Raw genomic sequence first — 22,264 nt, forward strand, 5'->3', positions numbered from 1 at the left:
TGCGGCCAGCTTGGCTCCCAGATGGCCAATTCCCTCAACGGCCGGAACCCGCGCAAGGGACGGATCCTGGGCTTCATTGATGCCATTCAGGATGCTGTGGGCCCCCCCAAGCAGGCAGCTGCCGACCGCAGGACTGTGGAGAAGACCTGGAAGCTTATGGACAAAGTGGTGGGTGTCTCTGTGTGTCCGTGTATACACGGTGAAGAATGGGGCTATTTAAATAGGTACACATGGGCAAAACAGCTTCTTCCTGCAGCTCTTGAGTGCTGTGCTGCATGTGCCTCGGGACGTAAGGGGACTTATGTTTTAGGTTATTTAAGCATCATTTGTCTTTTTTTTTTTTTTTTTTTTTCCAGTGGCCTCTGGCTATGTTTTTTTTAATCTTGGTTTGTGGAAGGAAAACAAATGTGTGTGTTTGCCTTAGGCTATTGTTATTTTCAGATCCTTTAAAATGACTCAAAGTTGAAGAGCTGTCCCAATCAAAAGCTGCTTAACTTAGACTCGTAATCACATATTCTGTGTGTTTCGTGTTGGATCACACTGTTAGTCTGCAAACAAGACCTCTGAAGTATTAAATGTCAGTTAAGCTAATTGTCCTGTGAGTATGTTGGTGATGGCAACATAGATGTGTTTGTGCTTTTAGGAATCTGCGGGGGGACTGGGGGATGTCACTCTTGTCAGTTTAGTAAACAGATTACTATGGCATGCCTAACTTTTTAAGTATGTGTTCTGCATTTTAATGACTTATGAGTACATCTACTCTTAATTTGGAAACTAGAAATACACTATGCTGAAACTAGTTTTTCAGGAAGTGGGGGGATAGGCTATAGCTTTTTAGCTCTTATGCTTCCCCTCATGAGCCTCGTACATTTTATTTAGTAGTCTATGAAATGACAGCTTGTATCATGATTATCTAGGGGAGTGCCTTACCAATGGTAGGAACAGTTTGATTGTAACATGGATTGCTGTTCAGGAGATTCAGACACTGTGCTTTGCACACGGGGTGATACTTAAAAGCTTCCTCTTGAAACTTCAGAGCAGTGAGGATTACTACCTGTTGGCCTTGGGTCTGTATGGCAATACAGTTACCACTTTTTAACTCAGTGATTATTTGTGACTTAGTGTAACTCTTTGCTTTCCCTGTGGCTCTTGTAAAATAAGATGTTCAACATTTCTTAATGTTCATCATTAGTTATACTGGCAGGGTGGAGACTATTTTATATAATATGCCTTTACAAGTGCTTAAGTATTTTTTAAGTCCTTGTAGGCTCTTTTTTGTTGCTCCAAGAACAGTGTTTGCATTTCCACTGCATTTACTGATGGTGATTATAAACTGAAACCCCAGCTTTGATAAAAATGGTTATTATCACAAAGACTTTGTTGACATTTGCCTGTCAGTGGTCAGGATGCTGTTACTAGTGAGGTCTCTTGTACTAAGAAGTGCAAGTATAAGTACTCAAAAGTAGGTACTCTTCTTCAGTAGGAGGAAGTTTTCAGCTTGGAAACTAGGAATTTGGTTTGTTGTTGGAACCGCATGGGGAATGCATAGCTCTGTTTTCCCTGTGTCAGGCCTTTTACAGATCTATATAGTATGGTTATACCCTGATTTGTTTGTATAATCACAGTTACCAGAAAGTCTTTACCCTACTGCTTAGAGTTCTGGATTGCTTTCACTCAGTGAATACAGGATAACTGTATTTGTCACAGCCCATCAGAACAGCCAGGAAGGCCTGTTTGGTAGAAGTCACTGGAACAGCTGGACATTGTGCTGTGCTTCCTTTTACATTTTACTGGATAAGTGTCCTCAATTTGGATCTTTAATGTATCCTCTTTAAGCTGCTCTCAGTTAATCAAATTTTATTTCCAAATTGTATTAAAGTATACCAGACAGGATGATGTCATAGTGTGAGAATGCTCTAGCTTGTTGCTTGAGTTTTTAGCATTTGGTACTTGTACTGAAAGGGTGTTTGAGCAAATTTAATATCCTGGCAAACAAATTTAAATCTCATAGCTTTGTGTGGCAGTAGGCACAGGAAGGTAATTTTTTCCTCTGTCTAGATCAAACCCAGGGATTAAAATCAGAAATAGAAACTTGCTCGATCAACTGTTGTTTTAAATCCCATTTCTGGAGTGTGTCCTATGACTGATTTCTGTGGTGGGTCACTGATCAAATGAGTACCTAGCGAAGGCAGTTGCTCTGCCAAGTCAGTGGGGTGGTACCCATAGTAAGGCTGTGGCTTGGAGGTCTGTTTTACTTATTGTAATAACAGTCATTATGCTTGTTTATTCTTTAACTATGGTAGCTGTGATAACCATCTTATTGCTGCAGTAAGGTAGCTGAAGTTTTCTCCCATTCTAAAGATGTTAAGAAAATGAAGAATGGAAGCAAAGCAAAACTATTATCTTGACCAAACAATGAAAAAAGAGCAGCCTTAAAAACTAGCAGCAGAGCTCAATAATTTCTGGCTTGCCTTTTTTTCTTTCTTATGATTGCTGTCTTTCACCTTTCTTTGATTTCTTTCTGTAATTTTGTCCTCTGGCAGATGAGGCATTCTGTATGAACTACTTGTTTGCAACAATAAGGGATTAACTAATACTACAAACGTTCCTACCCTATCAGAACTGTACTATGAGGGTGGTTTTGTGGTGTATGCAAAAATTCTGGCTACCTAGACACCATACAAACTTCTTTGTGTAGAATTGGTTATGTGTCCTGCTTTCATATTGTTCAGGTTTCATGATAGTACCACTTTGCCATGGGCTGATACTTAGGTTGGAATAGGCAGAATATTGCAGTTCTGTTGGGGAGTTTTCTCTTTAAACTTTTACTGCCAGTCTGAAAATAATAATGGACTTTTTGAAAAAGAGTTCTTTAGCAGGAGAGAATGTTGGAATAGTGCTCCTGCTTAGAGCCTTGTTTGTAAAAGTCACCATAACCAATGTTCTTGCAAGGAATTAAAAAAATCTACATGTAGGTAATCAGTGAATGTAAATTGCTATCTGTCTATATATCTTTCCTTTTTGTACTTCATACACTGGAATCTGTACTTTTTGTGGTTTGTTGGTATGTCTTAAGTGAATTTACAATACTAACTGCATTATTAAAGGGAAAGCAATGGTTAGCATCAATGTCAGGTTTCCCTACTGCTTTTCTCATGGGTAAGCAGTAGCTTTACCATTAAGAACCAAAAATACTTTGTTTAATTCCTGTGCAATGCAAAGGATAATATTTCTTTTATGGTTTAGAAGGCTAGCCTTTCTTTCCAATGCTAGCATTGTTTAAGAAAGTTGACCACATCTTTCTGGACTTGTAGGAAACAAACTACTACTTTTAAAATATGATGTATATTTTAGAAAGTTTCTATCCTGTAAATAAATGAAAAATGAATATTGTTAACAAATAACTCAGGTCTTCCTTTAAACTGTGTATAAATTACATGAGATTTTTTTTTTTTCTGAGATTGTAAACCTAATGGTTTTTAAAACCTAGACCCTAGCCATGTATTACTATTAGAGAATAATGGTATGTCGAGACTAGCCTTGGGAGAGAATTACTGCTATGTAAACATTGGAGTAGTTAGGTCAGTTTACTGCTTGGGCTATTTAGAGTTGTCAGTACTGTTTTTTCACACTTCCCTCTTGTGGGATTCAAACTGAGAAAATCATGACACATTCTGAACAGGATTCATAAAACAGGTATATTTCATCAACTTTCAATCACTTTTCATTCCTCCTATGCATTGGCCTGGAAATAATTAAATTTTCTACTATGAAGATTAACAATATTGCCTAAACTCTTTGGGTGCAATGTCATGGCCCACCAGTTGCTTGACTCTGACTGTATAAATGGGGATGGCATTGATTTGCTGTTTAGTAATTATTTAAGAGCAAACTAGAGTGCATCTCCAAAGCCTACACTATTGACTTAGTGAGTAAAAGCTGTGTTACCTCTGCAGCTTAATATTGTGGTTTTCTTTAAATTAACGTCTGTCAGCATCTGAGTATAAAGAGCATGGTAGCTGAAACTGTGTGTGCGAAGCTTCATGTAATTGATTCTACAGTCAAAATTGGTAGGAAATCTTATGTCCTGCACATGCTGCTTATAGAAAAAGAATACAAAATTAAACAGAGAAACAGAAGCTTCTCTTTTTCTAGTTGGAAGAGAGTAAAATCACCCTCCAAAGTCAACTGTCCTTGTGTGTCTGTGGCATCAGCATTCTTCTTGTTTATTCTTCCCCTATGGAAACATATGGCTCAGTTGCAGTGTGGTAGCTGTTGAGCAAGCACTTACTGTACTTTCAGGCAAAAAGATTGGTGTTTGGGTCACCTTTACTTATATTCTCATGAGAGCTTTATTTATGCGCAAAATCAAATGCGTTGCAGTTAAGGTAACTTCAGGCAGGGAGAAATCTGTGTCGAAGAAGCATAATGTTCAAACTTGGACCATTTTCCTTATTAGCCCCTCCTGATTAAGTTTTTCAGAATTCATTGTTGGTTGCATTGGATGTTGTGGATTGCTGGAGAAGTGTTACGGTATCTTAACTGCGGTGCTACCTTTGTGCTGTTTGTGGTGTGTCAAAGCGTTTCCTAATTCTGTTTGTACAGCGTGGCAGGAGATGTTCGTTCAGTTGGGCGACTTGGAAGTGTGGTTTTGGAAGTGTGTGAGCACTGATGCTTCAATTGTTCTAGTCCATTCACTGCAGCTGAAAACAGTGTTTAGCGGATGTCCTACTCATTAGATACTCTGTTTTAGCTGAGTTATTTTCCTTGTATTGTCTTTGACTAGCATTAGGTGTTTAAACAGATTGTGTTAAAGCTGCTATACTTTGCTTGAACAAGGGTCCTTTTGTCAAATGAGTCAAGGGCTTTCAACCTTGCTTTAAAAAGTGTATAGAAGATAGTTTTTGGCAAGAAATTAATTTGTCTATGTACAGTAGGCCTCCATTACTCTAATCTCTGATGAGGCTATGAAATAATGCCTTATAATTTAAGTCAAATATCTTCAAAAGTGTTACGAGTAGTGGCATTTATTTTAGATAGGGGTGGGGGAGGAGAAGAGGGAAGAGGGGGGTTAATGTTCTTTCTGCAAAGGAACTAGAGTTAACTTGTCTGGAGGTTCCAGAGTTAACTGTTTCAAAATCAGTTTCTGGTAGATTAGGGTATCGCTTCAGTTTTCACAGAGTTGCACTCCTATTGTTTCTGTGATTCTGGATTAAGTACTTGGATTTTCCCTGAGTGTGAGCTCATGAAAGGAGCTTAATTTTGCCTCAGTTTGCCTCAATAAGAGATATTTTTTACTAACTTGCATACTTCTTTTCATTTTTTACACTGAGTGCCTGCTAAATATATACATGCTTACTTCCAGTCATAACAATACAAAAATCACAGAGTGATATGATTCATGTCCTCTCCGAATGTGTTGGTGTAAAGTGCAATATAGCGGTCTTTACTTTAGGGGTGTTGGGGTTTTTTTTGTTTGTTTGTTTTGAGTTCTGTTTTCTTTTGAAGAAAGGTCTTGGCAAACCTTTTGCGTCAGCAGGTGTCATTTCTTGTTGCTTACTTTTAATTGTGAACTGCTGTGGTATGTGTCAGGACATCCTGACTGGAAGCCATATGGTTTACCAACCATCTCTTTACAGACTTCCTTTGAAGCCTTGTGCACTCTGTGAAGTGAAGAAAACCCTATACTACTTCAGTGGATCACTGACTTGAACTTCATATTAGTATTTTTTTTCAGTTATAGTGCATAAAACTAATGAAGGTGTTGATGAATTTTGTTTGGCTTTCTTAAAAGCTTGTTCTAAAATGTAAGGTCCTGGTAATGTGCCGTATTTATCTCTTCAAATTCAGCAGAAAGTGAAGCCTTGTAAACCATCTTGTATGTAATGACGTGAGACTGAGGAAAACTTTCTAGAACTTCTGAAAGAGAAACTAGTTCTTCTCTATAACTGGATATTCTTTTTGTATGTGGACTGATGTTGAAAATACAGCAACCAGCATAAGCAAATTGCTTTTTTTTGTTGTTCTAATAACAAGATTGGTAGTTCTAGTATAAATGATATTTTAATGGTATTTCTAATACATGTGAAATCACTTATATTTTGCTTGTTGGCACATCTGATCGAAAAGATAAACTTCAGAAAGGTAATTAATTCTTTGTTCATGAGATTTAAGTTAGGATAAATAAGTAATTCAAAATTACTGCAGCCGCCTTTGCTTGTGGTCTGCTCTCATTGCTGACTTTTTTTCTCTGAATAAACATTTTGATCTTCAGATTTTTTTTTTCCTTGTATTTGTTACGTCAGAAAGTTGTAAGGCCTTATCAGTGACAGATTTGTGTCACCTGTAGTTCATCTTGTGAAGAATGTCAGTCTGGTTTCAAGTTTTCACTAAATCAGAAGTCACAGTGAACTCAAAGTTCAGAGGGAAAAAATCTATTTTTCATAAAGATTTTCACTTCTGTGTTTGGGATTCCAGTTCTTCTAACTCTTCTACTAAAAGAAATTCATGTATGTCTCTGCATGGATGATTTTCAGGTCTGTCTACACATGTAAGATTCTTTGCCCATGTTTCTGAAATCTCCTTAGAGAATTCTACCTGTCAGCTTAACTTCAGTGCTTTTCTGAGCTTGAAAGTATGCTGTCATATCCAACCTTTATTCTTTGAGAATCCTGCTTTAGACATCTAACCCACAACTGGGGCCCTGTTGTCCCTTTTTTTTGTTCTGATGACCTTATCTTTATCACATAAAATATAAACAAATTATTTTCAGTTTCAAGGTCTCTTGCAGTTCTGGATTGCAGTTTCCAGAATTCATTACCGGTCAAGAGATGATCAAATACCTTTATGCTGTACTTTTTTTTTTTTTTCTTTCCTTCCAGCTCGTTCTGAACTTAAAGGAATTCCTTTATAAGCCATTAAATTGAGAGCTTGCTGTGAAACTTCGCTGTTTATACCTAGAAATACCAAACTGCTAGTGTTCAGTGTCTGAACCACTCTTCAGCATGTTGAACAGCTCATGTATTCATACTTGCCTGCTTTCTTTTTTTTTTTTTCCCTACTGAGATGTAAATTTCTCTGGGATAAGGACTGTTCTACAACACATCAGAAGGCTTCCTGATGTATCACTTGGTCTAAAAGTTGAAAGAATAATAGAAATTACTATAACAATCAGTGAAATGAGGAGACCTATTGTGTCATGTTTTAAATACTGTTTTGAATGGTGCTTGACTTCTTAAAAGTTTCGTAGTGCTTGACGTTTGTCCCCTCTATCGCCACTTTTCTAACTATGACCCCCCGTTACCTCAGTCTAATTGCCTGCTTGTGTTCTTGTGCTGTGTACGTGTCAGAGGGTAAGAAACTATTTCGTGTTTGCTTTTTTGTTTGGGGTGCATGAAGGTCTGTTAGTGGCAGTAGTCTTAAGACAGTGAATTTCTTAATGGTGTAGATGTAGAAATTGTAGGAGAGGTCAGCAATAATGATAGAGCTTTGAATTTAGAGAGCTGAGTGTTACAGGATATAGGCTTGTTCCCCTCTCGCCCAGAAATGCTCAAGACTGTACTTTTTTCAAGTTGATAGATGAATAGGAATCTACTTTCAGCAGTATTAAGATGTTTTTATAACCTCATTAGCTACCTCAAAAGAATGTCAAAGTCACTAATATATAATGTGGCAATCTCCAAATGATGCCTATAAAACTTTGATACCACATGGTCTTAATTTTTTTATAAGTATTTGCATCTGTGCAGATGCACACATATCTAGAATGTGTCCCTATGCAATGTTTTAGCTGAGCCTGAATAGCTCAGTGCACCAGCAGTCAAAAACTACCTGTTAGTTTTAGTCTCTCTTCTTTCTAGAACAGAACATTACAGAACAAACTATGAGAATTTAGATAGCCAGGAGACAATTCTGATCTTGTTATGTTACGGATGTGTAGGAAACAGTGAGTACTTTTGTCTTCCAGAAACGTTTTCAGTGGAGACTAGATTCAAATAAAGGTGTTTGATTAGTCTGAACTTATTCTTTGAGTAATATACATTCAATTAATATTTATGCCATTTGGGATCACAGTGTTTCCAAGTCCATTGAGATGTTTTCTTCTATTTGGTTTAAGTGACAAAGTTTAGTTGTGAAGGGGCTACAGGGGTAGTTTCTCTGAGGCACTGCCAGAAGCTTCCCCCTTGTCCAATAGATCTAGTGCCAGCCAGCTCCAAGATGGGCCTGCTGCTGGCATCCCATCGGCAGCAGTGGTGCCTCTGGGGTAATGTCTTGAAGAAGAGGGGAGAAAAGCTACTGTGCGGAAGCAAATTGCAGCCAGGGAAGAGGGGAGTGAGAATATGTGAGAGAAACAACTGTGCAGCCACCCAGCTCAGTGGAAGGGGAGGTAGGTGTTCCAGGTGCTGGAGCAGAGGTTGCCCTGCAGGTCCACAGTAGGCCAACATTCACTGTAAGCCATAGAGGACCCCATGCTGGAGCAGGTTGATGCTTGAAGGAGGTTGTGACACCATGAGGAACCTGTGCTAAGACAGGCTCCTGGCAGGACCTGTGCTCCCATGGAGAGAGGAGCCCACACTGGAGCAGGTTTCCTGGCGGGACTTGTAACTGTGCAGAGGACCCATGCTGGAGCTGTGTGTTCCTGAAAGACTGCACCCTGTGGAAGGGACATGTTCTAGAGGAGTTCATGAGGAACTGTGGTCTGTGGGAGAGACTCATGCTGGGGAGGTTCAAGGACGACTGTCTCCTGTGGGAGCAAGGGAAGAGTATGAGGAGTCCTCCCACTGAGGAGGAAGGAGTGGCAGAGACAAGGTGTGATGAACTGACCGCAGCCCCCATTCACCATCCCCCTGTGCTACTGGGGGGGAGGAGGTAGACTGGAGAATAAAATTAGGCCCAGGAAGGAGGGAGTGGTGGATGGAATGTGTTTTTAAGCTTTGGTTTTATTTTCTTGTTACCCTAACCTGATTTGATTGGTAATTAAATAAATTAAATTCCCCAAGTAGAGTCTGTTTTACCTGTGACAGTATTTGGTGAATGATCTCTCCGTGTCCCTGTCTCGACCTATGAGTCTTTTGTTATGGGTAGGGGAATGAGAAAGAAGCTTTGGTGGACGCTTCCCCATCCAGCCAAAAGCAAAGTACTGAACTTCTATTCCAGCCAGGAGCTGAAAAACAATGTATTTATAATATTTTGTTTCCTGGTTTACAGTATCTGTTTTTGAGTGACTTTAAGTTTCTCTGTTGTAGCTAATAACTTTTGAACCACTGTCACAGTTCAGACCATTTTTTTATGTGCAGAGCATTCAAAATTAAATTTCCCTAGGGTCTAAGAGGTAATATTGTTAGATAAAGAGAGCCAGCAGATGACAAAATAATTTATGTCAGTTCTTAGTAGATACTTAAACATCTGTAGGTAAGTTAACCTGCAGCAAACAGATCTGTATGAAAGTACTACTCTTGGCATTTGTTGCATGCTGTGTTTTGATATGTTCCTTAGCATATATTAGACAGGAAAAGACATACTTTAAGGGCAAACCCACAAAATATGTAGGTAAGCTTGTTTGCTCTTTATAGATGTGACAAGATTAAGTCAAATTCTGCCTATTTTGACATTAGAGACTATGCTGGAATTTCACAGAATATAAATGAAGTAGGATTTAATTCTTTTGGACTGGAGGTTGGAGAAGTATGTTACATCCAATAACTCTGAAGATAACAGATGAGTTTTTGTCTCAATGTATTTCTTGTCTTTTACATTCTCTTGTTTTTGCTTATAGGTAAGATTGTGCCAAAACCCAAAGCTTCAACTCAAAAACAGCCCACCTTATATACTTGACATTCTACCTGACACTTACCAACATTTGCGACTTATACTGAGCAAGTACGATGACAACCAGAAACTCGCACAACTCAGTGAAAATGAGTATTTTAAAATCTACATTGACAGTCTTATGAAAAAATCAAAACGGGCCATAAGACTCTTTAAAGAAGGGAAGGAAAGAATGTATGAGGAGCAGTCACAGGACAGGTAAGTGAAATACTTAAATATGAAGTAGACTGTCTGGTCTGTCTGCATTCTTAACACTGTTGTCTGCAGCCATTGTTTTGACATTTTTAATTATTCAAAGAGCAGAAATATTTATTGCTTGGATTCATTGACCCTGCAGGTCAATCAGTAATTTGCTGGGTTTGTTTCACTGTATGCTCTTATCTGTCATTTTGTGACCTTTAAAACCAAGTGCATTTCCTTCATAAAACATTCATTTCATTGTAATTACTTATTCACAGGGCTTACAGTATGTAGTTTTTCCTGTGGTAGAGAGAGTGACTGTTAACTTGGATTGAGCTTGACCTTCCTCCCTACCCTGGTTTCTTAAACTTTGGGAACCATGATGGGTATTGACTTAGAGTTTTCACAAATTATGAAATGAAGCAAAACAATGTTCATATTTTTCAGGTATTACATGATGTTATGGTAAAGTAATGATAATGTTAGTTTCATTCTGAGGAACCTTTTCAGAAGCCTAATGGATTCTTGATTTGCAGTGGTTCACTTTTTAGTAAAAGGAATTAACGTCCACTTTATCTGCACTCTTGGTGGTAACGGAAGAGGTTTTTAATATTTGATTTGATTACCTAATATTTTAAAAAATAATATTTCAGGAAATTCTGTGCAAGAGCTGCAGTCTTGTTTTGAGAAGAGGGGGATACAACATTGTTGTGGCCATTAGTCTTTGCCTTGTGTGGTATAACTTCAGATGTATTCCAATGAAAGAGATGCTCTTTCTGAAGTCTCCTCCTTTTACAGGAGATAGTGGGGAATGAGAAATCAAGTGAATGGAGGATTGAATTCCTGCTGTTCTTTCTGTCTGCACCTGAGCTCGGAGGCAGGCATGGTTGCAGTATAGTTCTACAGCTGGTGACATTGTCAGTAGAAGCAGTGAAATGTCTACATTCTTGTAAATGTCGCTGCTGTTATGTTTGAATTGGACATATGTTCCTTCCAGATCTTTGGCAATGATTACAGCTATTCAGTCTACTGTGGCAGTCTTTTGGGCTTGGTAGGGTGTCTGAAGTTTGCTTGACATCTAAGGAATTTTTTCTTAAAGAACATAAAGACTGTCCTGTTGTGAATATACTTTGGCAAAAATGCTCAAGAGTAGCAAAATGCACTGTTTAAGATGTTTTAGTGATGAGTAAAGATTTTGATGTATGAATGTTTTTTGTGTTTGAATTTGCAAGTGTGTAAAGCAGTGTTTTCACTGTTGATGCATTCTTACCAGAGCCCCTGAAAGAGTTATCAACACTGAGCCTATGGCTGCCTCTTTTAAGCCTCCCATTTGGTATAAGTAGTTGCAAAGGAAATACAAACTTGTTATGGTAAGGGAAATTTGACAGAAGTGGTTGAATTATATAAGCAGATTTTATTTTGACTTACCTGTGTTGTATGAAATCCTAATCTAATCACAGGTTTGCTTAAAGTTAGCAAAAATTAAAGGCAGTTTCCATGTCACTTTTTCAAAGTACTTGCTGTAAGCTCTGTACAGTCATTCAGGCAGTATCTTCATAACTATATCTAGTTGCTAGAGTTGCTTCTTTCCAGTTACCCGTTTCATTTCCTGCATTAGGGTAACAGTGGTGATAGTAGGATGTCTTCTGTGAAGCACAGAGTTTTTGAAGAAGGTGTAGTTAGCATATTTGCTGTGTGTTTGTTTGGGCCGTTCTTATGAGATGGTGGGAGAGGAGGGATTTTAAAACAAATCATATTAAGGAAGTGCACTGAATCGCAGTAACTATTTCAGGCTTTTAAAATTAGTGTTTCAGAAGGTGACAATTATCTTATTTTGCCTAACTGATGGAGTTCAGAGCTTGAGGAAAGGAGTGTAATAGAAATGTTTTTCTTGTGTTCAAATTGTTAGTTGTGTTTCCTATACAAATTGCATTCTGACTGTCAGACTGCTTGAACAAAAAAGTTGTAAGCATTAGTTCATTAGCTCATGACCCATGTAATTCCAAGTAAAAGTCTATATCTTTATGATTTCAGTGCATCCTCTTTCATGTATTGATGATGCTTAATCTGTATCTCTGTCCTAGTTTTAAGTTGAATGAAGGTACAGTTGTTTGCTGAGCCATATGACTAAGTATTTGAGCACTGCAAAGCAGTGCTTCAACATATTTGATCATGCTAGTTCTTGGTAGCTTAGCAAAAGAAGTTGTTAATGTGTTTAGCTTCTTTGCTTCCCCATATGCCTGCATTAACCTTATTTGTTAGTATTATAATGTAATTGTAGGAGTGATCATTTAAAGATGATATTTTTGAAGATGCTTCTAAAATGGCTGTCAAATTGAAGTAGTCAGTTTGTAGTAGAAATATTGGGAAATAGTCAATTTTACATAAAGGCAAGGCAGATCTTAGCGCCTGAACAGTTTCTGTGGTTTTCAGTCTTATTCTGTATTGGTTTCTGGATAAAAGGGCATCATGGAAAAGAGAAATGCTTCATTCTTCATAAATTTGATTGGTATAATTTTAGCCTATTAGCATTATTGACTAATCTTCGCTGCTATAGTGATGGTACATTTAGGAACCGGTGCCAATATACATCTGATTTTATTTGTGTGATGACACCAAAATTACTCTATTGTGAATAATTTATCATGAATTTTAGTTTTCAAAGATCCTGTGAATGAATTTTAGTTTTCAAAGATCATGTGGATGAAACAAGTTAGAGAAGCAGCACTAATGCAGTGTAAGCTTTTGTTTTAGCCATTTGTACATAATCTGACTGGCACAGCATCTTGTTTCCATATCAAATGCATATGATAGCCATTTAAGAGTAGTTGGTGCTGTCATTCTGTATTCAGTTGGATGAGTCTTGCTAAGAAGGGAAAATAGGGTTTGCAAGTTGGTTTCTTGTCCTTAACTGCATCTATTTTCTGGGTATGGTGTCTTCTACAAAATTAGGTCCTTTCAGTGTTCTTGTTGAATGAAGTAAGAGATAATGTCCAGTAAGTTTTGTAAAGTGTACTGGATATAGACTGCACAAAGTTTTTCTATGAATGAAGTAATTTTAAGATCTTTTTGTCACAAATGTTACTTTTTAAAAGGTTATTAACACAAGCTTATTAGAATTACTGGTTCAGGCTTATCTACTCTTAAAATGCTTTCCGTGTCTTTGAAGGTTTTGGGGTTGTCTTTTCTTTTTTTCGTTCCTTTTCTTTGTGCCCTTTGTTGGGAAGTAAACTAAAGCTGGAAAGCATAGTTTCTGTGAAGTCCAAACTTCCTTTCCTCTTGCTGCGTTCCAGAATTTTGCATTCAGAAAATATATAAACTTTGTAGAATGGCAGTTTTTGAGACAAATGTGTTAGCCAGGTGTAGAAATCAAGAACATAAGTTATAATAATAAGACTATAGGAAGAATAAAATGGCAGTGGGGAGATTACATTTGGATTCATTCAAGGTGCTGGACATAGTCTTCAGTTCTTACTAATGGAGACAAGTGGGAGGTTTCCTGTGATTTCCTGTAAATCATATCCTTAGAAGAATGTGTCTTGAAATGGAACTTATTCTCTGACTTAATATTGCTTGCCTTCTGCTATAGGCCCTTTATATGAGGAGAGGCAGAGAAGTATAAAACCAGTGTGTATACTTACTTTTAATAATCTCTTAAAATGCTCCTTGGTTCAGCCAGAGTTAGTTGGCTGTTTGTTTTAAAGGGGTATTCCAGAAGTGGAAGATGAAAGGTGGATATTTCCTAAGTAGTGGATGGTATGGATGAAGATATCAAGAGGAGAAGACTTATGGTGGTTTTGTGGTCAGTGTAGAAAGGTGTGCATGCAGGAAATGTCAAAGAAGTCCTTCAAGGTGATCACAAAACCACTTCTGTTTCTGTCTAGAAAGTCTTACTAAATTCACTCGTGCATCTGGCCATTTGGTGTCTTGATTCAAATGATGTGTTTCGATATTGTACAGCTTGTTTAAATGTTGGCACAGAACTCTTACATTCTCTTAAGTCTTCTAAGGAGGTCTTGTACCTGCAATTCAAACAATAGATCAAGTTCTCCTTTGTTACTGTTCATGTTGATTGGTGGGTTTATAGAGTATTCCATTTCTCTTCCTTAAGTCTGTGTTGACAACTGAGATCAGTCATGGTTCTTGGATCGACACCTTGAACTGGCACATTAAAGTACATAACATTCTTTCTGCTGCAGAAATTTCTTGCCCATTCCTCCTTATCCTGAAAGTACAGACTTGATGAGAGGGTAAAATAGTATCAGGATGGGTGTCAGGTGTGCCAGCTGTAATGCAACAGCCCTTTGTGTACTTCTGTCCTGTAGTAAGTGTGAGGTAACTTACCCTGCTTCCTTGAATTACTTCCTCTGTATCACAACCTTGCTGTTTTATTTACAGGAATTTAGGAAGTTTATAACTTGGCTAGCCTCACAACTTGTTTGTGTCTCCAGGCAGAGGAGGTTTTGTTGATTGTGGGAAGGATCAGGAAGAGTAAAGTTTTATTCAGGATGGTTTTGTTTGGAGAAGTTAAGATTGTTTTGGCTGACTTTTTTTGTTTGACAAACAGAATGTACAGATTCAGGAAAGGATGTTAATAGCCCTTTTCATAGAGCCAGTTTTGGCTTTGGGTTGACATCACAGAGATAACTTGGTAATTGTTGAATAAAAGTTATGGGCTCCTTGGTATCCTGTGATTTGTTCCATTTTCCAGGCATGTTACGTAGTTTTTGTTCTCCAGTAAATTCTGAGCTAAGATACACTTACCATCAGTCTATTGCTTAACTTGATATGTAAACCCCTAAACTTAAACTGTCTCAACACACTTTAGAGGTACAATATATTGACTGTTTTACTCTAATCTTGCTGAAGCTGGAAGGAAACTAGTGTTTGTTTTTTCCCCTCTTGTATTTATTTACCTCTATTTTTAGATGACTCCTTCACTAGATTTTTAGTAAAAGAAGTTGCCTTGCTCTCCTTGAAAGTCTTCTGGAGTGTTGCTCCTGTGCTGTCCCTAGAAAAAGGAGGGCATTTTTCTCTTTAAATGTATAACATAAATAAGGTAATTGGGAATGGAACTTGGCTACAATAAATAGCCTCTAATAAAGAGGCTTCTTCTAAGGAAAAATGAGTGCATGACTGATTAGATGGGGCTGCATGGGAGGAGGAAATGCAATGTATTTTTTTTTTAAGCTTTTATGTTACGGTGAGAATTTCCACCCTCTTCTCCCCTCCTGCTCTTTAGATGTGATGTAAAACCAGATGTGAACCAAACAGCTTTAATAAACCCTCTGGTGTACCTGACCCACGTGAGTAGTTGAGCTTCAGTGCGGATCTGGTGGACCACAAGGCATTTGCTATTTTTGGTTATAGTTTAAATTAAAAAAGGAATGTTACACAAACACGCTTTTCAGACAAAGAGACTCTTGTTGCAGAGGGCAGGTGAGAACGCGTGGAGGTTACAAATGGTAGAGCAGTATTATGACAGCTTGTTCTCAACATAAATGCAAACAGGCTGTGTGACTGCAGTTGTTGTAAGGCAGTATTTAAATTTTAGATTTTTTTATCATCTTCACTACTTGGGGGTGGGTATTGTCAAATGAGAACAAAGGAAGTATTAGTACCAGAGTTACTTAGAGGCAACTATTTATTCAGATTGCAGAGGAAGACAAGGATTTTAAAACCACAAAAGATGCTAATGAAAAAATAATGGCTTGTAAATTCTTATAATTGATTTAGATCCTTGATTCGTATCTAGTTGTGTAGAGGAGAGAGATGTGCGTTTTGTCTTTTTACTCGTATAAAATCAAACAGCATTTTGTATGCTAGTGCAAGGTCTCTTTCAAGCATCATCTTACAAGTAATGTGTTGACAGTGATGTCTGGGTAGAGTTCAGCTGTTTGTAAGGGGATATATACACAGTCTGATATTTTCCTTGTTGTCTTTTGTATAATTATTTATGCCTGTGAAAGTGTGCATGATGCTGTTCCCAAATTTTAAGGTGCCATACCATTTATACACAGTTTGAGCAGGTGTGAAAGCTCTCAAAAAGTGCAGTTAGGGGAGTCAGTCCTTCAGGCTTCCCATATATTAGCTTCCTTTATGATAAACCTAATCGTAGTTCTACTTCTAGGAGTATACAATGTGACTGTTGCAGTGTCTAAACTGACACAGTTTTCTATATGATTTCAGTTCATCTTTAGAGCATAATATAGGATGGCACAATGAAGTGGGGGAAATAGGCGGTTTTCTGGACATACAGTGCTTTTGATAAGAGATCTCTGGAAATACTCTGTTGCAGTGAGGATACCAGTACCCATTTCTGGTCTGCAACAGCTCTGTCTCACATCCCTTCCCCATACTTGCCTTTAGGGTCTGTATAGGGAACAGCTGTGCTTGTGGGGGTGGGCCATGGTCACCATCTATTAATAAAGCTGTGTTCTTAGGTGTGATAAAGCCCAAGTTAGCAACTTTGGGAACTTTTTAAAGAGCAGGCAGCACTGACTCGTGAATTTAGCATGTAGAAAGGAAGGCTCCTGTAGTGGACCTGAATGCATCTTTCATAATTCACTTTTCTATGCGCATTTGATTTTTAGAAAATTTGATCTCTGCTTCTCTATGTCAGGAGCATTCTACATTCAGTGATAAGGTATTTGTTTTAGGATGCCTTCAACACTAGCCTGCATGATGGAAGCTGCTTGCCATGCAAACAGGAACACAGAGAAAGTTTATAGAATAAAGGATCCGTTTTTATGAAATGTATGCCTAAACTTATAAGCACATCTAATTTTATTTTCAGGCTGTAAAAATAAATGGTTTCCTTTTCCTAATCTTCTGTGGCATTGTTTTCCATTAAAAATTAGAAACATGAAAGAATAAAAGTCTGCTTTTATTCTATAAAGAAATGAAAAAAACACTTGGGAGTAATCACTTTCAAGTGCTACACTTGCTGTTTAGTCAGTAGAAGCTCTTTGAAAGTAAAGTAAAGCCAGTTTATAAAAACAAATGTGCTGTGGTGGTAATCCTTTTTTCCAAGGAATGCTTGATCAAAAAACCAGCCTAGAAGACATGCTTGCTGTGTATCAAACCAATAGTAAAGACAGTTTCACTAACCTGTAAAGAGTAAGAAATAACCTTCGTCTGAAAAAGTGGCAGTATATGTTTTGATTAACACAGCTGAAGTTTTAGTTCAAAACAAAAATGACAGAGTGGGATATTGATGGAAAAGCTGATAGATGGAACTACCCTATTCCATTCATTAAAATTCAGGATGCTGGGGAGTACTTTGATCATGTCATGGAATTTTAAAAATATGTTGTGATCATTTGACCTAAATTTTTTTTCTTCCTATTCTGTCCTTTGCTTCGGTATTAACAAAGTTAATTTACTTGAATCCTATTAAAAATAACAGAGTTAATGTAATTATTTAGCAAGTCTTTTTATCAGTGGCTGCACGTTTGCAAGCTAACTTTCTCTTTAAGATTCTGCAATAATACTGTGCATGCTCTAGAATGAGACAAAGTTTTAATATTGTTAATAACAAGGAACAAGGGTTTGTGGTTAAAAATGTAGGTTTGCTGTTGTCTGCACAGAACAGTTTTGCTGCTTGCAAGATGAAGATATTGGCACGTTTCATTCTTTTATATTGAGCAATTCCAAATGATTTAAAATCATGTTTTCTTGAGAGCTAGTTTAGGAATATAATTTGCTTGATTTGAAAGAAAATGTGGTATTTACGTGAAAGACTGTGCAATGAATACAAACCATTAAAAAAACCCAAATAAACGGGGTGAGTAATACACAGAAAGGACCAAGAGTAAACTCTTAAAAGAAGCACATCTTAACACATAGTACAAATGGAAAAAGAAGTTAATAAGTGAATTATATGAGTGATAAAACTTCCTGAGCAAGCAACCAGGTGACTATCATCAGTGTCTTGTTCGCAATGTAGATGACTGAGAACATACATAATCTTTCTGGTTTGAGTGTAACCACGGTATTCCTTATTGAAATGTTTTTATATTTGTCTCTAGCATATGATAAAACATTGAGTACTTTCCCCATCATTTGCTCAGATTTCATGTTGGAATTAAAGAGCTGTTCTGTCTCATAATGGAAGATTTTCCCCATAATCTGTTTCATTACCTAATTTTTAACATTGTGTGAAGTGAAATACATATCGAATAGTATATCGACTTTATTCTTGCAAATACCTTGGCAGATCAGAAAATTGGTGAAGAAGTAATTGCTTGTTCATTTCAGTACTATTTGGTCATAATAATTATTACTTCTTCTGGTGTGTCTGAAGTAGAGATAGATTTAACTGTATTTCTTCCTACTGTGATATAAGACAATAAACTAAAGGGGAAACATAGAGGTAGCAGATGCCTAAGAAACACATTTCTGGGGTACATGATGAAAGACTGTAGTACATGGTAGCGTATGGATTGAGCTAAATTTAATTTCTGTATGGGTAAGCTTGTTGTGATCTCTCTGTAAGAGGACTTTCATTTATAATTCTTGAATGGTCAAACGGTGGAGATGTAATTTTAGCCTAGTATCTGATGCCCTGTATATATCAGGACTCAACTGGGGACCTGGACAGCCCACCTGTTGAGCTAGTCTTTCACTGTTACTATCTAATTTTTGGCAAGCTGTGACTCTACAGAGGGAGAAGAATTTTGAGGAAAAATTACTAAATTTAATTTTTTTCTTCTACTTGATACCGTTGTGGGAGAGTTCACAAAACACTTCTTTTAATAAGATAAACCAGTGAAATTATATGGCTTTGAAATTTGAAGCAACAATAAAAAAGAAAATGATTCCTATCTTCTGTAGCAAAAATGTGTGAAGATCACCTTATTTATTCCACGTTTCTTACTCAAAGTTATCACTAGTAATAGTTTGAGCCTTACTTTATTTTGTCTGTATACTGAACAGATGTGTCTGTAGAAATAAAATCCACAACCATATCTCATTTTAAATATTAGCCCCAGTTTTGCATCTACCTTGCACAATGCAAATGTCTCCTGGTAGGGAGGAATACTGAATAATAAGCTATGGAAGTCTTATCAGCTCCTGATTAGCTTCTACTTTCGTCTCTTGAGCTCCAATCCAAAGTATTGCCCTGTGTCTGTTTATGTTGATATAACCAAGAGTGGAGAATACCAAGACTCTTGCAGAAGTACTTGACATATTGCAGGATTGGATTAGAGATGGCGTACTGATGGCAGAAAGAAAAGGATCCATGGGCTTGCTTATAAGTGAGTAAAATAAGGGTGTCTTGCAAATGCTGATTAATTATGTTTGGGGCCCAGTGTTCACCTTTTCTTTCTGGTATCTGTTGACTAACTTTCATTCTTGGTTTAGGAAAGATACTCCCCAGTTTAGTGTTCCCACAAGCCTCAAACCACACACTGCCACTCCCTCGCCTCCTCTTCCCTCTCCCTCCGTGCTGCAGCAGGTTGAGGAGGAGAATTGGAGGCACAAAAGGCAAAGATAGGAACAATAGACTGGAAGCGGCAACGTGGTAAGAAAATGAACAGTAGCAGTAACAATATTAATAACAAAAGTGTACAAAAGGAAGAGTGCGGAGCTTGACCTCACCGCAGTCATGTTCACTCTGGCTCAGGACCAGCATTCCCACCACTCTGACCAAAAGGCAATGACCTGAGGTGGTATGGAACAACATCGGGGTCCTGGCCATGCCCCCGTCCTAGCTGCTGCAAAAAATTAACCCTGCCTTGGCTGGAACCAGGACACACATTCAAAGAAGTGAAACCTAGATACTTAGTGAAACTTACATACTTAGAAAATCTGTGATTGTTCCCTAGCTTGTGCAGAGGATTATTCTGTGACAAATTCTAGTCTTGATTACAGTAAGAATAAAGAAACATTTTAATCAGCTTAATTGTTTCTTTACTCTGTGTGTGTGCTGCCCCTCAGTAATGTTTTGAAGGCTTTTACTAACCTCTTCATTTGTCCTGAAAAAAACCCAAACACCTTCATTGGTTCTATATCAGAAATCCTCTTACTTTTTAAGAGGTGATAAGTTAGCTTGTTAGTTATCACTCTTAAAATACAACATTTTGGGCAGTACGGTATTGTTTAAGAAATGACTGCATGAGAAAAAATTTGCCTCCTGTTACAAGTTAAAGGGCATTAATGTGAAACAGACAAATGTATTAGCATCTGTTTTCAAATTGTTCCAATGGAAAATGGTCCTTAGCCAACAGAATATTTTGTGAACTCATCTCAGAGTTGATTCTGAGTCATGAATGTCTGTCATGGGAAGTATGAAATGCAGGGTCAGTAATAAAACGTCTTGTATCCAAGAACATTTGTTGGAGCAATGTCTAAATTTTTTTTAAAAGCAGTCATTAATTGGTGAGACCTTACAGGTGTACATCCTAGAGCAGGCCTTGAATTCTAACTGCTCTCTAGTGGGAGAGTGTGAAAAGACGAAGAGAAACACCTTCAGTTGTTTTCATGCCAACATTTTGAACACTGTATGGGGCTACAGAGAATTAGTCATTGTGTAACTTGTAAAAAATTAAATTACTATGTTACCAGATTACTTTAAGGTTTAGTATCAAAATCCCTGAGCACTGTTCTTGTTTTTAGAGAATGCTTAGTTTTGACAGAAGAAAAATAATTTCTTTGAAGTCAAAGTTTCAGCAAATGTGATATGTAAGCCTACCATCAGTACATTTAGGATAGAGCTGTGTAAGTTGTATTTAATACTCTATAAATGTCATGCGTGTTAGAGGAAGATATAATGCAACAAATAGAGCCTGAAAATATTTCTGTTTGTTCAGATATACAGCCTGTTGTGAAAATCCTGAAGTGGAGAACCTGTGTTCCAACTGTTGTTTGTCATTAAAAATGATGGCAGTCTCTGTTTAGAACATCTGCTTGCCTAATGTGCCAGCAATAAAGGAGATGTCTATGTTATGTTAACTTAGCTTGTTTTTGTCTCTTCATTTCTAAGTATTTGGTTTTAAAACACTAGAAAAAATGAATCTCTTTGTAGTGAAATATTCTAGCTTTCAGCTCTGAAACATTATCATAGGAAAAGCATATATTCAGTTGCTAGGTCATCTCAATAACGTTGAGTTGGTCATAATGAATAGTCTGTGTCTGTATTTTTTGTTCAGTTTGAACACCTATACTTTAGTTAGGTTTTTTGCTGGTTGCCTGAGTCATAGCAGATTACTTACATCTAAGTATTACGCCATTTAATTTACTGTACAGCACTTCCAGGTTTTTCTAGAATTAAGAGTAATATTTACAGTTACATGCTTTTTCACTATAGCAGCAGAGTAATGGCAGGTGATAGGAGTGCTGATAAAGGCTTGTGTTTGTTGTAACTTCATAAGAATTTTTAATCCACTTCATAACTGCATCTCACTGACAGCTCATTCCCAGTGGCTAATGCTCCGGTGGTTTTACAGCTTAATGATACATATTCTGTGCTGAAATTGGGAAAATACAGAAAATGTGGCATATATAGCCAATTTTTTTTGTCTTGCTTAGAAGGTCATATATCAGCAGTCTCCTCCAGTATATATTTTTTTAATGGGCTTCTTTAATATAGAAAACTGGAAGACTGTATTGTACTATTTTTTACAGATCTCTTCATATCCTTTTTACTGCTTAATTCATAGCTGTAGCAAATACACAAAGATTCAAAGCAAAAAAAAAAAAGTATGTAGCATCCTGTTCATGTGTTTCCTTTTACTGTTAATCCCTATAATTAATGCCCTATGAGGAATGGGGCTCTAATCACTTACAGAGCACAGTAATGTAAGAAGACAGTGCTCGTCTGGGGGGTGTTCAGCAGGATGGATCAGGGGTGACCCAGGCAGTACCCAGCTGTCCTCCAGTCTGTGCTTATGTGGGTTCATTAGCTACACCCCTGGATGACTGACGGGCTTGTAATGATTGTCTGAAAGGAATCTTGCCTTACGGAGTTGTCTTGAGCGGCACTGAGAAAGACTTGCTTATTTTCTCTCATTTTTCCACTTCCATTGGGAGGAGGAAAAGAATGGGGGAGGGTGTCTGTTCTGTGGGGCTCATGGATCCCAGCAGTCACTTCGAAATAATCTTTAATGAATCCCAATGCCAGGGAGAGACATTTTTGAACACCACATAGCAGTTTTTTAGTAGCTAAAGAGGAATATGAATGCAAAATACATTTCTGAAAGCACAAAAGGTTTTTTCAGAGGTTTCATTTGTTTGTGCTGCATGAATTTAGTGT

At 37.5% G+C, this 22,264-nt stretch overlaps 1 protein-coding gene across 3 annotated transcripts in view; it reads left to right on the forward strand.

The window, feature by feature from the left end:
- The window catches only part of CBLB (Cbl proto-oncogene B), a gene marked incomplete at its 5' end in the record, with an annotated part of 128,087 nt that overhangs the window by 1,067 nt on the left and 104,756 nt on the right, over positions 1-22,264 (forward strand). For all 3 annotated transcript variants that reach the window (XM_082278233.1, XM_082278234.1, XM_082278235.1), the window contains 2 exons: positions 10-168; positions 9,776-10,026. In XM_082278233.1, coding sequence (XP_082134359.1) covers positions 10-168; positions 9,776-10,026 — 410 coding nt within the window. The remainder of the gene's footprint in view (positions 1-9; positions 169-9,775; positions 10,027-22,264) is intronic.

This window comes from Coloeus monedula (assembly GCF_965178545.1).
Source record: "Coloeus monedula genome assembly, chromosome: 3".
In the NCBI taxonomy this organism is placed as follows: domain Eukaryota; kingdom Metazoa; phylum Chordata; class Aves; order Passeriformes; family Corvidae; genus Coloeus; species Coloeus monedula.